At 39.8% G+C, this 14,034-nt stretch overlaps 1 protein-coding gene across 1 annotated transcript in view; it reads left to right on the top strand.

Annotated features, from left to right (window-relative positions):
• Window positions 1–14,034, top strand: part of NEB (nebulin) — a 202,298-nt gene that overhangs the window by 13,861 nt on the left and 174,403 nt on the right. The window contains exons 8-15 of the mRNA XM_049615651.1: window positions 837–941; window positions 7,361–7,465; window positions 8,099–8,206; window positions 10,701–10,817; window positions 12,677–12,781; window positions 12,867–12,974; window positions 13,072–13,176; window positions 13,574–13,672. Of these exons, the coding sequence (XP_049471608.1) occupies window positions 837–941; window positions 7,361–7,465; window positions 8,099–8,206; window positions 10,701–10,817; window positions 12,677–12,781; window positions 12,867–12,974; window positions 13,072–13,176; window positions 13,574–13,672 (852 nt within the window). The remainder of the gene's footprint in view (window positions 1–836; window positions 942–7,360; window positions 7,466–8,098; window positions 8,207–10,700; window positions 10,818–12,676; window positions 12,782–12,866; window positions 12,975–13,071; window positions 13,177–13,573; window positions 13,673–14,034) is intronic.

Genomic DNA, 14,034 nt, shown 5'->3' on the forward strand with positions numbered 1-14,034 from the left:
GGGTTGATTCTCTGAACCATGCAGCAGGTGGGAAGGAGGGATGAGTACAGGGAAAGCTAAGCATATGTATAGCCTCCCTTTACTCTATGAGAGAGGAAGCTGAGAGTTGACTGGGGGCCTAAGGACAGTCTTGGGGTTTTACACTAGCCACTGAAAGTAGAGACTGACCAGAGATGCATAATGGGGTTTTCAAGCTTCATTGAAGGCAAAGTGGCAATTGGATACCATAAACTCAGAGTATCGGGCACAGAGCCCCAAGCAAGCTGTTGTTCATAAGCACGTATCACTAGGTAGGCACCCTGACTTCAAGCTAAGGGCTTAGGTTCAAGAGGCCCCCTCTCCCACTTCTGTACCTTCTTCCAGTGGCCCTTTTAATCATGCTTATCACATTATCATTATCCAATCAATAGAGTTGTGTGATTTTCTTCAGTGTCACTCATCATCCTGGATATAAGATTAGAGGAAGTGTGTAGTTGAGTTGATCCAGAGCTAGGGGTATGGTAGCTGATGTAAAGACAAGAGATTGGGAGTTGAGGATGCCAGTTAACAGAATAATTTCAACTGCAAATCATGGCATGGATATAAATGGAAGGAAACAGATCTAGGATTAAGAATCTTGAAGAGGGAAGACTTAACGAAATAGGAATTGCTGGTAATACTGAGAGCAAGGGCGTGTAGCATCTGCAAGGATAAGTTACTGTTATGTGATAGACTAAAGTTTAAGACTTCAAATACAGATGAATACATAGTCTTTTTCAAAATTGCCAACAAATGGAACATGGGAAATAGAATAATTTTCTGTGGCTCATGAGCGTCCCTGTCTTTTATTTTGTCAGATCGCCTACAAAAAAGGTCATGCTGAACAGCAATCTCAATTCACATCTCTGCCGGATCCTCCAGATATAGAGTTTGCAAAGAAAGTGACCAATCAAGTGAGCAAGGTAAGTACATAGGACTGGCCTCCCTTGAAAACTCTGACTTAATAATCTCAAACATCAGAGAAAGTAAGTAAGGGGGATTTAAAGACCCAATGCCAACAATGTAAGGGTGTTTTTGCAATATGACTCTGAAAAGTCGGCAGCAAAAACATTACATCCATGAACATCATGGAACCATGTTAATAAATGTTTAGCCAGCTTAATGGCTCCGTGATGAGGAAATGTGAAAGCCGCATTTTGAAAACAGAACCTGTGCCCTGATGTCATTTAACATTTTGACTTGCAGGAGTGATACTAACAAAGAACTGAGTCCCCACACGTTTTCTTTGGAGGATCTGATTGTTTTAATTCAGTGTACAGTTTTATAGCTGTCAGTCAGACATGGAGAAAATAAGAATGCATGTGTGATCTCTCAGACATAGCCATTAGTTTGACAGCCATGGGCAGTGCACCTCATAACTTTTAAAGCCCAGGCAAACAGCTTAGTCTGTCTATATTTAGGCTGGTAAGCTAGCTCTGAGGAATGCAGGCCTGACAGAGAATGCAGAGAGACAGATGTCCAACTGGTGACCAGACCCATGCTAAATTCCTATTTTAAATTGGTTCAAATCAGGCCACTTTCTCCTGGGATACTGCTGATTTTAAATACTTTTTTCTTGGCCCTCTGTGGAGTTGAGTCCCAGTTTGGTCTTCTGCTTGAATTTTGATGGAACCTCAAGGTTTCCATTTTGTTTAGGTATTTTGCAGGAAAGGATGTCTCTAGTAAAGAAGAAGGAAGAAAAGTTATGGATGATGAAGTCTATTCAATGATGTTTGTAGTGTCTGATATTGCAGACTACTAACTGTATAACCAGAGGCTATTTGGAGAATCTGCTAAGTACAGTAACTTTTCACTAATAGGAATGCCATGACCCTGAAATTTGCCCAGGACTAAGCGGAAATGAACTTTAGAACTGTCCATAAAGAGCCGGACTACTGAAAGTGTTGATATTTAAATAAGATTGGGAAACAAGGGTGATGGAAAACAAGGGTGATGGACCTTTTTTTGAAGAAAAAGAAAAAGCTCCTTTCAAGTGGTTATTTGTAAAGAAAAATTTATTTTTAATTTTTATTTAAAACATATTTTAAAAGCTATCTTACTATTGCAACATGCTTTTACCTTGAGTGTGCAGTGTGGGTACTTGAATGTGATAAAAAATAAATCACTTTCACACTGCTCCAGTCTTCACTAATTTAGACACACCAGTCTAGAAGTGCACTCATCAATATAGTAGCCATCATCCACATGTGACTATTGAGCATTTGAAATGTGATTGTATAAACTGAGGGTCTTCTCTGTGTGAAATATACACTGGGAACACTTAGTATGACCAAATGAATGTAAAATAGCTCATTCATTATTTTTATACTGATTACAGGTTGAAATAATATTTTTGGACCTATTTGTTAAGTAAAAATATATTATTAAAATTAATTTCCCACCTGTTCCTTTTTACGTTTTAAAAATTGGCTACTAGAAAATCTAAAATTACACTGGCAGCTTGCATTATATGCCTGTTGGACTGTGCCACTCCAGCCGGATACGGTGGCATCATTAGACACTTGAAAACCTCACCGGGGCTGGATTTGCCCTTGTGGAATAACAATGTGAGCCAAGGGAGAATGGGGGAGGATGAAAGTCACCGTATTTGGCTGTTTATCCCAGTCTTCCCCAAATACCAAGTTCTTAATGGCTGCTGTGCATTCAAAATAACACTCACTTTAGGAAGAAATGCTTATGATCTGTAGCAGTCCGTCCAAAAACAAACCATCCAATAAGAGAGGAGTCGGGCTGCAGGTGGAGGAGAAAGAGGTGATTTTGCTGTGGGACCTACCTCTTTTCTCTTGAAGTATTCCCCATGGTCATGGGCTCTGATGCATGTTTCAGTATCATCATTTCCTTTCTTTCCAAAATAGATTAAATCCCCTTATGTACTCACTCTTATGTATTTAAATTCAGCATTTCCTTGTCTGTGTCTCCCAATACATCCCTTTGTCTCATAGCCTTTATTTCATACATTAATATAATGATCGTATATCTGTAATGATTTATATTGCTTATATATTGATTATATTCTGTTTACCAGCTTTCCTTACTGTACCTGTCAGAATCAATTCTCTTACCTTTGTCTTTGGCCAAAGGCACCAGCTCCAATACCAGCACTCATCCTGGCTCAGCTGCATTTTGTAGCCCTAACACAGACGGACAGGCAGGCAGGGTTGTTCATTAAGCAAGCCTTCCAGGTGAGGACACTATGCACACTACAGCCAGCTGAAAGTGGGGTCCTGAATGCAACATTGGGAGGTCCCTTTAGTTTCTCTGTGCTTGCTTCTCTGCTTCTTTCCAGATTCGTAAAAGGAGAAATGTGAGACTTCAGGTTAGAATTTCCAGTTCAGGGACGTAGAGTTGAAAGGAAAAGCTCTGTTTCCTCTACTCTCTATGCGTACTTCTGCCACCAAATGGGTTTTTTACCACACCAAACAAATTCTCTGACGCTAAATTGGTGTCCTATAATTCAGTTCAATTGACATTATCTTCTTGGAGTTAGCTCAGATCTCACAGGTTAAGGGCCCAGACCCATGAGACTACCCCTACTTCAGACACTAGTCATAAGTCTGGACCTCCCATACTTTGGACTATAAATCCGGGTTCCCATGATCCCCTCCTCAAGTTTAATAATTTGCTAATAATCGGCTCACAGAGCTCAGGGAAACCCTTTTTTATGTTTATTACATGATAAAGGACACCGATGAACAACCAAGATAAAGAGGAACCTGGGGTGAGGTCCCGAAGGGTCCCAAGCACAGGACCTTCTGTCTCTGTGGAGCTGGGGCGTACTACTCTTCCAGCGTGTGGATGTGCTTACCAAAATGGAAGCTGTATGAATTGTGTCCTTTATGGATTTTTATGGAGGTTTCATCCCATAGGCCTAACTGATTATTAACTCCGTCTCCAGCCCCTCTCCCCTCCTCAGAAAATGAAGGGTGAGGTGGAAAGTTCCAAGCTTCTAATCATGGCTTGGTCTTTCTCATGACCAGCCCCGATCATAAATCTATCCAGGAGTTGTCTCATTGAAACAAAAGACAACCCTATCACTCAGGAGATTACAAGGTTTAGGACTTCTGTGTTAGGAACTGGAGGCAGTGACCGATATATACTATTTCACTAGGATGTTTTTTAAAAAATATCTTTCAGGAAATACTGTTACACAGCATGAAGATGCCAAACTGTGATCTTCTAAAACCACGGAAAGTCCTCTATAATAAAGAATTAGGGGGAGATCTCCATTGATAGCAACAGAAGAGATTTGGTTGAGTAAGGAAAGCATCCCTGGGCCCACTGTAGGCAATGAAAATACCAGTTGGGAACCCCTCCACAATTCTGAGAGGATAACTTGTCTTCAAATGAAACTGTCAGAAGTCCCAGTATTTAGCTACTCATAGAAAAGAGTGAGGAGTGATTAAACTGGCTTTGTATTCCTTCCGTTTGATAACCACATCAAAACCACAGATGCAGATAGGGAAAGTAGAAAATGAAACCATGTGTTTAAGTAGGACATTAGTGTGTCCAATTTGTGGCCCAATGGAAGCACTCTCAGCTCATTTCTGGGGAGGAAGGACTATGGGGAAGCAATTTTACTACATCTGTTAACATGCAGTTACTCTCTTGCCCACAGAAGGTGTTTCATAGCTTGTAATTGACTCAATGTACTTTCCTCTGTTAAGTGAACACAGAATCTTAGAGAATATTAAATTGATTCTTGCTGCCAGGTTTCCATTGATTGGCTTTACCTATGACAGAGTTGGACAGAAGAATTAGAGTGGGGTTGGGGGGAAAGTTGGATGTTGGACCCTGGTACGGCTAACAATCTCTGTGTACCACATAAGTACTCAGGCCTTGCTGCCAGACTCGTAGAATAAGACCACTTGGTTGACAGAGGAGGTACCACATAGACACATACCTCACTCTCCTTCTCATTCCTCAAGCTGCAGGCCTTCAGCCTTTTAACTCCTCTCCTACCTATAGATGGAGGGGAAGGCCATAACTTCCTCAATAGATAACAAGCCCCAGCCTCTTTCCTTACAATGAAAATCTTCCCACACTTGGGAATACTCAGGGGTGGATTGTGAGAGATCCAACTCTATGGTGACTGGTTTATGAAGAGGAAGAAGTGGGGAAGGACTTTGGGTGAGGGTGCTGGATGGTCTTGTACTCTTATTTTTCATCGTGTTTTAATATCTTTTAAAAAATCAGACATCCATCTCTTAATGTAAGAATTTTAATTTTCTTAACAAATCTACATATGTGATTCTAATTATTTCTTCACAATAACCCAACTTTTGGATCTCATTAAGAGAATCTGCCTTCTCAATTTTAAATCCTATCACAAAGTTCTGGGGATATATCAGGCCCAATTGCCCCTATCCCCTAATCTTAAAGGTCTCTTCCTTTGCCAGCAAGCAGAGAAAGGGCAGTATTCCACCAAAAATGTGGATTTGGAGGTCTTAACCTGGGGTGTGTATACATCAAGAACCTCTGAAGTTGTGTTTATGGGCATTTTATAGCTTTCTCAGATTTCTGAAGAGGTCTATTAGCCAAAAAGATTAGAAATACTTCTATAGGCAATCAGCAAATCAAAACATCCGTTTTGACCAATTGAATTCAGTCAGTTTTGACTGACTAAAGAGTTGACTTCAATTTTTAAAACTTCCAAAGAAGAGAGTAGGCAAATTGACACTTAAATGTAAATATTATCTCAACAAAGATTTTCACTGAAGAATACACATGCGTGTGCATACACAGACACACACACACAGAATTTTCTCCAGAGTTTCTTACTCTGTTATGCTAGCAATGTTGGCAACATTATTGTTATAATTATTATACCATACATTTGTTTAGCACTGAAGAGTTTGCAAAGGACTCTTCAGGGTATAAACTTATGTAAACTTTTCAACAGTCCTCTGTGGAAGGAATTATTATTGCCGGTGCTGTGGTTAAGAACCCTGAAACTTGGAGAGGCTAAGCCACATCTTTGGTAATGATGGACTTTAGTCTTGGGCTCAGAGCTTCTGAACTCCGTCCCAGGAATCTAAAATTTATAGTTATGAAAAACACTTGGCTAGCATTTAGCGTATTAGCCTCTTGAGAAGAATGGATAAAGGCATTTGAGAGAGGGCTGAGCATCCTTTAACTCAAACTCACTGGCTTTGCATATCACTCATCCTTGGTACTGGTTCTGTTGAAGGTATACCAGAAAATCACTTTCTTTTTTCCTGAAGAGTGAAGTGGGGGTGTAGGCATGCAGACACTTTGAGACTTGCTGGTTGTTAACACATTTCTATGAGCCAAGAAGGGGAAATTGTTATAACCCAGCTCTGGCTCATATGCCCAGGTTTGGGATTGACTGGTTGAATTTTATTGTAAACATATATATTTTTTAAATGTTTATTTATTTGAGAGAGAGAGAGAGAGAGATGGAGCATGAGTGGGGAAGGGGCAGAGAGAGAGGGAGATGCAGACTCTGAAGCAGGCTCCAGGCTCTGAGCTGTCAGCACAGAGCCTGATGTAGGGCTTGAACTCCCAAACCGTGAGATCATGACCTGAGCCAAAGCCAGACGCTTAACTGACTGAGCCACTCAGGTGCCCCTAATTTTATTTTAAGAACACTCTAGGCCAAGGCAGTTTGAAGTCACATATCATGGGCTTAGTTCAGTTTAGTTTTGTTGGACATGCATTTATGAGGTCACTTTTGTGTGATGCATTTTGTGTTAGATTCTGAGGATATAAACATAAAGAAGACATAATTCCTCTCAAGGCTGCTCACAGCCTGGGGTTCAGGTAGAATGGTGTGTGTGAATAAGATGGGGCAATTTTTGAATTACTTACGAGTTCTCATTAAAATTTCTTCAAGTCTAAATTGGAAAGTGTTATTCATTAGCCTTCAAGCCAAATTTTGTGGTGGCATTCCTTTCTGGATAATTAGAAGTTTTGGTAAATCTCAGAAATTTATGGCTAATTTCATCTGGCATGGAAATGTGGGTTGAGTGGTTTTGTTATAACTCTGAAATATAAGTGGAGGATGTTCCTGAGTCTCTTCCCTCAAACATCAGGGAACATCCATAAGTTTTGAATGAACTAAGTTCCCAGACTCAACAAGAAGGTGGTCAATTATTACCTCTACCCTCTCGCCCAACTTTTTTGTTGGGTAAATTGATACTATCCTGGAACATTTGAAGACATCTATTAAGAACTTAAGGACCATAGTCAAGATATGTTTTAAGTTAAAAAAAAAAATTTTTAAGCTGCCCATTACCACTTAGTTTTCTATCCTATTTGTCAATTTCTATATTTTCTATATTTCATCTTTTTTTTCTCCTAGAACAAATACAAGGAAGACTATGAAAATAAAGTCAAAGGCAAATGGAGTGAGACACCTTGCTTTGAAATTGCAACCGCCAGAATGAATGCTGATAATATCAGCACAGTAAGTAGGAAGGAATGACCAGATGTTCTTAGGTTGAAAGTGTGACCCTTTCTTTTATGACTTCAGACCCCCAGCTGCATCTAAAGTGGTACCAGAACATTAGAGTCCGGGTACCCCTTCATGGGGGTAAGATCTGTATAGAGTTCCTATCAAGAAAGAAATTCCCCTATCTCTCTTTCCTTTTGAGAAATACTGCTTTGATCAGATTCCATTATTCATGCCTCAACTTTCATATGAACAATACAGTTTCAAAGTGAGTACAGGTTAAGGGGGGCCCTTTTAAATTTATTCTTTGCCTGGGGAGCCCAAACAGTACATTTATGAAACTGATTAGTTTCTTCCCTGATTTTCTTCACTGAAAAACACTCTTTCTTTTCTCTTAAGTTCTCTACCCCTGGCCTTTTAGAGCTCCTTCTTGAAGGCTGGTTTTCAGCCTATTATAATTGCTCCAAATCTCTGTTAAGTTGCTAATTGTTTTTGTGATGGCACTGCATTCTCTCATTGTAACCTGACTTGTGTAAGCCAAGAGGAGCGGCTTTGTGTAACCTCTCCCACCAGCCCCTGTCCTCCCATGTGAAACCTGTGCACAGTCTATGCCCACAGCCATTCTCCAGTATGTGTAATGTCTTACAGAGGAAATACCAAGAAGACTTTGAGAGTATGAAAGACCAGATCTACTTCATGCAGACCGAAACACCAGAGTACAAAGTGAATAAACAAGCTGGGGTGGCAGCTAGCAAGGTATGAGGGGATGCTCTCATTTGTCATGATGGTCTTAGTGTGGGTGAATTTCCTATAACTCTTGCTTTTGTATATAATGGGGAAAAAAGCATTCTTGGGGAACAACAAAATAAATATTCTGGGGTTATAATAGGGCTACCAATTTTTGAAAAACTTGGCTGTGTGTGACCATTAACAATACTAAATAACCATCTTTAATATTTCATAAATGACGTTTTGATACCTGCAAGTAGAAAGGCTATCCTCTCAGATAGGAGGATCCCCCAAGAAAAGACAACTGGCGACCTTATATGAATATGGACACTCCCACACTCACCATTTCCATTATTTTTCTTATTTTCCTACTAATTGGTGAAAATCTAGTCACAGACAAGATAGACAAATTCATAGATATGCATATACTCTATAGACTAGACTTTGGTAAATAGAGTCCTTAGCATTCTAAAGCACTAGAAAAAGCATAAACTTCAAAGCCAATCAGACTTGATTCAAACCCTGGCCTTGGCTCTGCTGGAGCAGTGAAAGCAGGAGGATCATATCATCTAGGAAGCTATTTCAGGATTCAGGTGCAAAATAGTGATGTTTTGGATCAGGAACAGGGCAAGGCAAGTGATGAGATGTACTTTGAAAGGTAGAGCTGACCTAGTTTGCTGTTGGGTTGGATGTGGGATATGTGAGTAAAGTTTGGGTCTAAGCAACCAGACAGATGGGATTTCCCTTTATCAAGATAGAGAAGAATGTGGAAAGAGTGAATGATTATTTTTGGAGGGAAGACATGAGCTCAGCTTTCAACCTGTAAGATTTGAGATGTCTTTTAGACATCCAAGTGGAAATATTAAGTGGACAGTTGATTGCATGAGTCTGAAGTTTCTGGGGAGGCATCCAGAAGGATTATATAAATTTGGGAATCATCAGTAGATGGATAGTATTTAATGTCATAAGACTAGAGGCCATTGAGGGAGCAAGTGTAGACCCAAAGCTCTGAGAACTGAACTCTGGAGTATCTCCATGTGAACACATCATCGAGGTGAGGTAGGAATAGAGTCAAGAGAAAGTGGGAAGTGAGTGAAGAGAGTGCTCAGTTGTGTCAAATGTTTCTGAAGTGGATTTACCAATAGGTGGTCTCTGGTGAACTTAACAAGAGCAATTTGGTTGAGTCTGCTTAGAGAGGGCTCATGAGTGGATGAGAAGAGAGAAATAGAAAAGTGTAAGTATACTCAAGTTTTTAAAAGTATTTTCCTGAAAGGAAAAGAAGAAAATGGGGTAGTAGCTGAAGGATATGTGGATGAAGAGGGGATTCTTTTAAGATTGGAGACAAAGACACCATGTTTCTATGCTGATGGAAAAAAAATCCAGTGTGGGGCGAAAACGTGATGATGTCTGAGGAGGGAAGAGTGGCTGAAGTAATGCCCTTGAGTAGGTGAAAAGGGAAGCGTTCTGGTGCTTAACAGGAGGGGTAACTTTGCCATGGGTCTTGACAATTCATCCATAAACAGGAGAGGAGACCACATATCCCAGGTACAGGTAGGAAGATAGGAGGGTGTGTGGAACTCCTTTTCTGGTTGTTTCCATTTTTCAATGAAGCACATAATTCTATACTAGAGAAAGGTTATGTCTTTCATTCCTGTAGTGTATCCCCTATGAGTCTTCTTTGTGTGCTACAGGGGATAGTGCACCTGTGTTTCAGTTGTGTATCTCCTGCCTTTGGATACCAAGCTGGTTATGTCTGTTTTTCGAGGCTCTCAAATGTTAGTAGCTTATCTAGGATTCTTTGAATGTTCCTATATTCTATAGTTATATCGCTGGAATAAATGGCTGGCACTGTGGATCAAGAAATAGGATCCATTTCTTGTTCTTCTCCCTTTGGACATGCTCCTGACAGGGGCTTCTGAGCCCTTGTTTAAAGCTTCTGCTAAAGCTGGAATTAAAGGTGTAAAGCAGGAGGGGCAGAAAGAAGAGGAGAGGTTGTCATCCAGCCTCCAGCCCCTTCCTCCTCCTTCTGCATGTACATTAAATACACACATGCTTACACACAGTCATAGATGAGGCATTAAAGGGTAGATTGATGATGCTAGAGGCTTGCTTTCTTTAAAAATATGTTGGAAGTTAGGCAGCTAGAGGCTAAGAGCTCAATGAGGGTTGTGGAGCAGTAAGTGTCTGGGACATGATGCACTATCATTATTTGTGTGGCTATCTCTGTCTTTGAGGGCAGGGACTATATGTTATTCTTCCTTGCACCTGTCTCAGAGCCAGCACGTAATTGATACCCTATGGATGTTTTTGAATGAATAAATGAATGGCAGGAAGTTATCCTGGAAATTTATGCAGTTTCTCTGCTACTGTTATGAGTTACTATGAGTATTTTGTTTGTAAAATGTCAAGCTGTCACTTTTCTAGAAAGTTGATTTATGGAACTATGTCGTAATATCCATAATAGAGACAAGAGCAAAAATAACCCAGAGAGTTACTTTATCACTTTATTTCGCTCCTACAGGTAAAATACAAAGAAGACTATGAAAAGAATAAAGGAAAAGCAGATTATAATGTACTTCCTGCTTCAGAGAACCCACTGCTCAAGCAGCTGAAGGCAGCAGGAAATGCCCTGAGTGATGTAAGTACATTCTTGTCAAAAAGTGTTTTTCCACCTTAGCTGCCAGAGAGGTGAAATTTCTCTCCTTCTATAATGGCTAAATGCAAGTATAACTTTGCAAATACTTTATGATTCTAGTGTAGCAGTTTCCCTGGAACTGTTTAACCACAGGAAGACATAAATGCCTCTGAGTATGATGTATGTCCATTTTGGGGGTTCTGTGTTCAATGGCAGAGAAATCTTCATTTGCTTATAGGCCCTGGTACTTCTATATGAACAAAGAGCAGGTTGTAGGAGATACATGTGATTTTGACACAGACAGGAGGAGACTTTGAAAGGGGAGGGGAGGGGGGCAAGAGAGAGGGATCAGGTTGTGTGTGTACCCTGCCCTTGTGTTCTTCGAGCCACTGGGAGAAGACCAGTGTCCTGTGTTTCACAGCTTTTCCCCCTCACCACCACCATTTTCTGTGCAGATGCTGGCCCTAGAAACCATCATTTGCAGACAGCATGACTTAAAAGATGGCTCTCTAAGTCTTCACAGGAATTTCTGCTTGTGGAAATAAAAGCCTGACCAATCCAATTACATTTAAAATAGATAAGTGAGAACTGGCATTAAGAGACTAACAGCCCAAAACCACTTTGACTATATAAGAGACTGAACATGTGAGCAGTTGAGTTTTTCCCTTAGAGTTACATTGTGTTAAGCTTTCCTAATATTTGAGGATGAAACATGGTTCTCTTTGCAGGTTAGTTATCTTTTCTTTGTCCCTTGAATTCAGTCAGCACTGTAGAGATGCATACATGTGATTGAGGAATGGGGTGAGTGGAGTGGCAGGTGAGAAGGTGTCAGTGGGTCTGTCCACATAGCTCTGTTGGGAAATTAATGCAAAGCCTGTCTCCTGTTTCCTAAATGAAGATCATCTTTATCAAGCATATAAAAGCACAGGTCCAAATCTACTTTGTTGATAAAGAGAGCAATATAAAAATATAAAAACTGAGTTGCACCATTTACAATTTCAAAACCCAACATGAGAAAGTGACAATAGCCCACTTTATCAGTGTGCCTTTAAAATCCAATAGTTGTAGGGACACCTGGGTGGCTTAGTCGGTTGAGTCCAACTTCAGCTCAGGTCATGATCTCACAGTTCATGAGTTTGAGCCCTGCGTTGGGCTCGGTGCTGACAGCTTAGAGCCTGGAGCCTGCTTCAGATTCTGTGTCTCCCTCTCTCTCTGCCCTTCCCCCACTCACACTCTGTCTCTGTTTGTCTCTCAAAAATGAGTAAATGTTAAAAAAATAAAATAAAATCCAACAGTTGTTACTGTTAGATTTAAATCCTAGCAGAGAAGAAGAGTGAGCAGGTTCATGATCCGAGTTCTTGTATATATCTTAATTTTAAGATATATTATCTGTATAATAAGGCATTTTCCCTTGGTAGAAGGAGGAAGAGAGACTGTCTTTCTCAACGTATACTAAACTTTTTCATGCATGTTTGTTAAAAAAAAAAAATCACTGCTGCTCAGAATAGTCTTCTCTGTTGTGGCACTGTCAGTGAGGGACGTGTGTGAGTTGGGGCATAGAGGAAGTAGGAGTTCCAAAATACACCCAAACTCCACAACTAAGGGCTTGGTCTGAGGCAGCATTCTGGTTTCTTAATTTTTTTTTTTTTTTTTTTGTGAATGTTAAAAGCCTAAGCTTTACAGTAATTACTAATAGAAGAAACTTATTCACAACACCCCAGTGTTTGATCATCCGTTTTTAAGACAGTTGACAGGCGATATCTTTTTTCTGCTTCTTTTGTTTAGTGTTGGGAAATACAAGTGTTATAATCAGTGTAGGAGTGACAAGAATCTATTTTAACTGATTTTTTTTTCTTTTACAGAAACTATACAAAGAAAACTATGAAAAGACTAAGGCAAAGAGCATAAATTACTGTGAAACCCCCAAATTTCAACTTGATACAGTTCTGCAGAACTTCACTAGTGACGTAAGTAATCCTGTGTTACTTCCTGTGTTAAGAAAAGATCCATTATTCCCCCCAATCAATACATGAAATATGTTTTGTCTTTCAGACTAAGTACAAAGATTCCTACGTAAAGAATGTTTTGGGACATTATGTAGGCAGCTTTGAGGATCCATATCACACACACTGCATGAAAGTCTCAGCTCAAAACAGTGATGTAAGTTGTAAGACCATTGTTTAGCTTTCCAATGAACACATCTTTAGGGCATGAATAAAATGGTTGCATCCTTATGTCTGATGTCTTTTCCTCATAGAAAAACTACAAAGCAGAATATGAAGAAGACAGAGGCAAGGGCTTCTTCCCCCAGACCATAACTCAAGAATATGAAGCAATCAAGAAACTAGATCAATGTAAAGATGTAAGTCCGTAGCATGAACTTTGAACGTCCTGACCTCCATAGCCTCAGTGGTCAAAAGATAGTTAAAATTTTAACACTTTTCAAATATATGCAGGCAAGGAAATTATAAGAAACAAAACTTATTTGGTAGTAAACTGGTTTCCCCTGTGGTCACCAATACATTTCAAGAGCTAATTCTAGTTCATTTTCCCCAAGAAGAGTTATCAGAAATGTGAAGAATGAGAAAGTTTCTTGTACAGTGTGAAGGCATCTCTCAAAGACACTGCAGTCTAATGAGCAAAGAACCATGTGTTTTATTAACTACAAGTTTCTTTTGTTTTGGGCAATGTTTCTGCTTGCTTGGTCTATAGGTCAACTTGGATTTGACTGCTGAAACTATTCCTTTTTTCCTCCACAGCACACCTACAAAGTCCATCCAGATAAGACAAAATTCACTCAAGTCACGGACTCTCCCGTTCTGGTGCAAGCCCAAGTCAATTCCAAACAACTGAGTGATGTAAGTTCATCTAAATGTTCAAGAAATCCAATTATGAGGGATAACATCTCACAACTCCATATATAAAATCCAGTGACTTGTCACATTTACAAAAAAAAAGACTATTTCAGTTTTAGCAAATTTAACTTGTATATATTTGTAATCACCTAAAATAGTTCCTTATTTAGTTGCCTTGCATCTTCTTGGATGGATAACAATTATAGCGAAATGGTTCTATAAGGGAAACTAATGTAGCTTACCACACTGGAAAAGACCATGAGTTTTTGAGTCAGACAAAACTGGATTCAAATTGTACCTCTGTCATTTATGACCTGACATCACAGGCAAATCGTTTAACTTCAGTTTGCCTCATATTTCCCTTT

This window comes from Panthera uncia, assembly GCF_023721935.1.
Source record: "Panthera uncia isolate 11264 chromosome C1 unlocalized genomic scaffold, Puncia_PCG_1.0 HiC_scaffold_3, whole genome shotgun sequence".
In the NCBI taxonomy this organism is placed as follows: domain Eukaryota; kingdom Metazoa; phylum Chordata; class Mammalia; order Carnivora; family Felidae; genus Panthera; species Panthera uncia.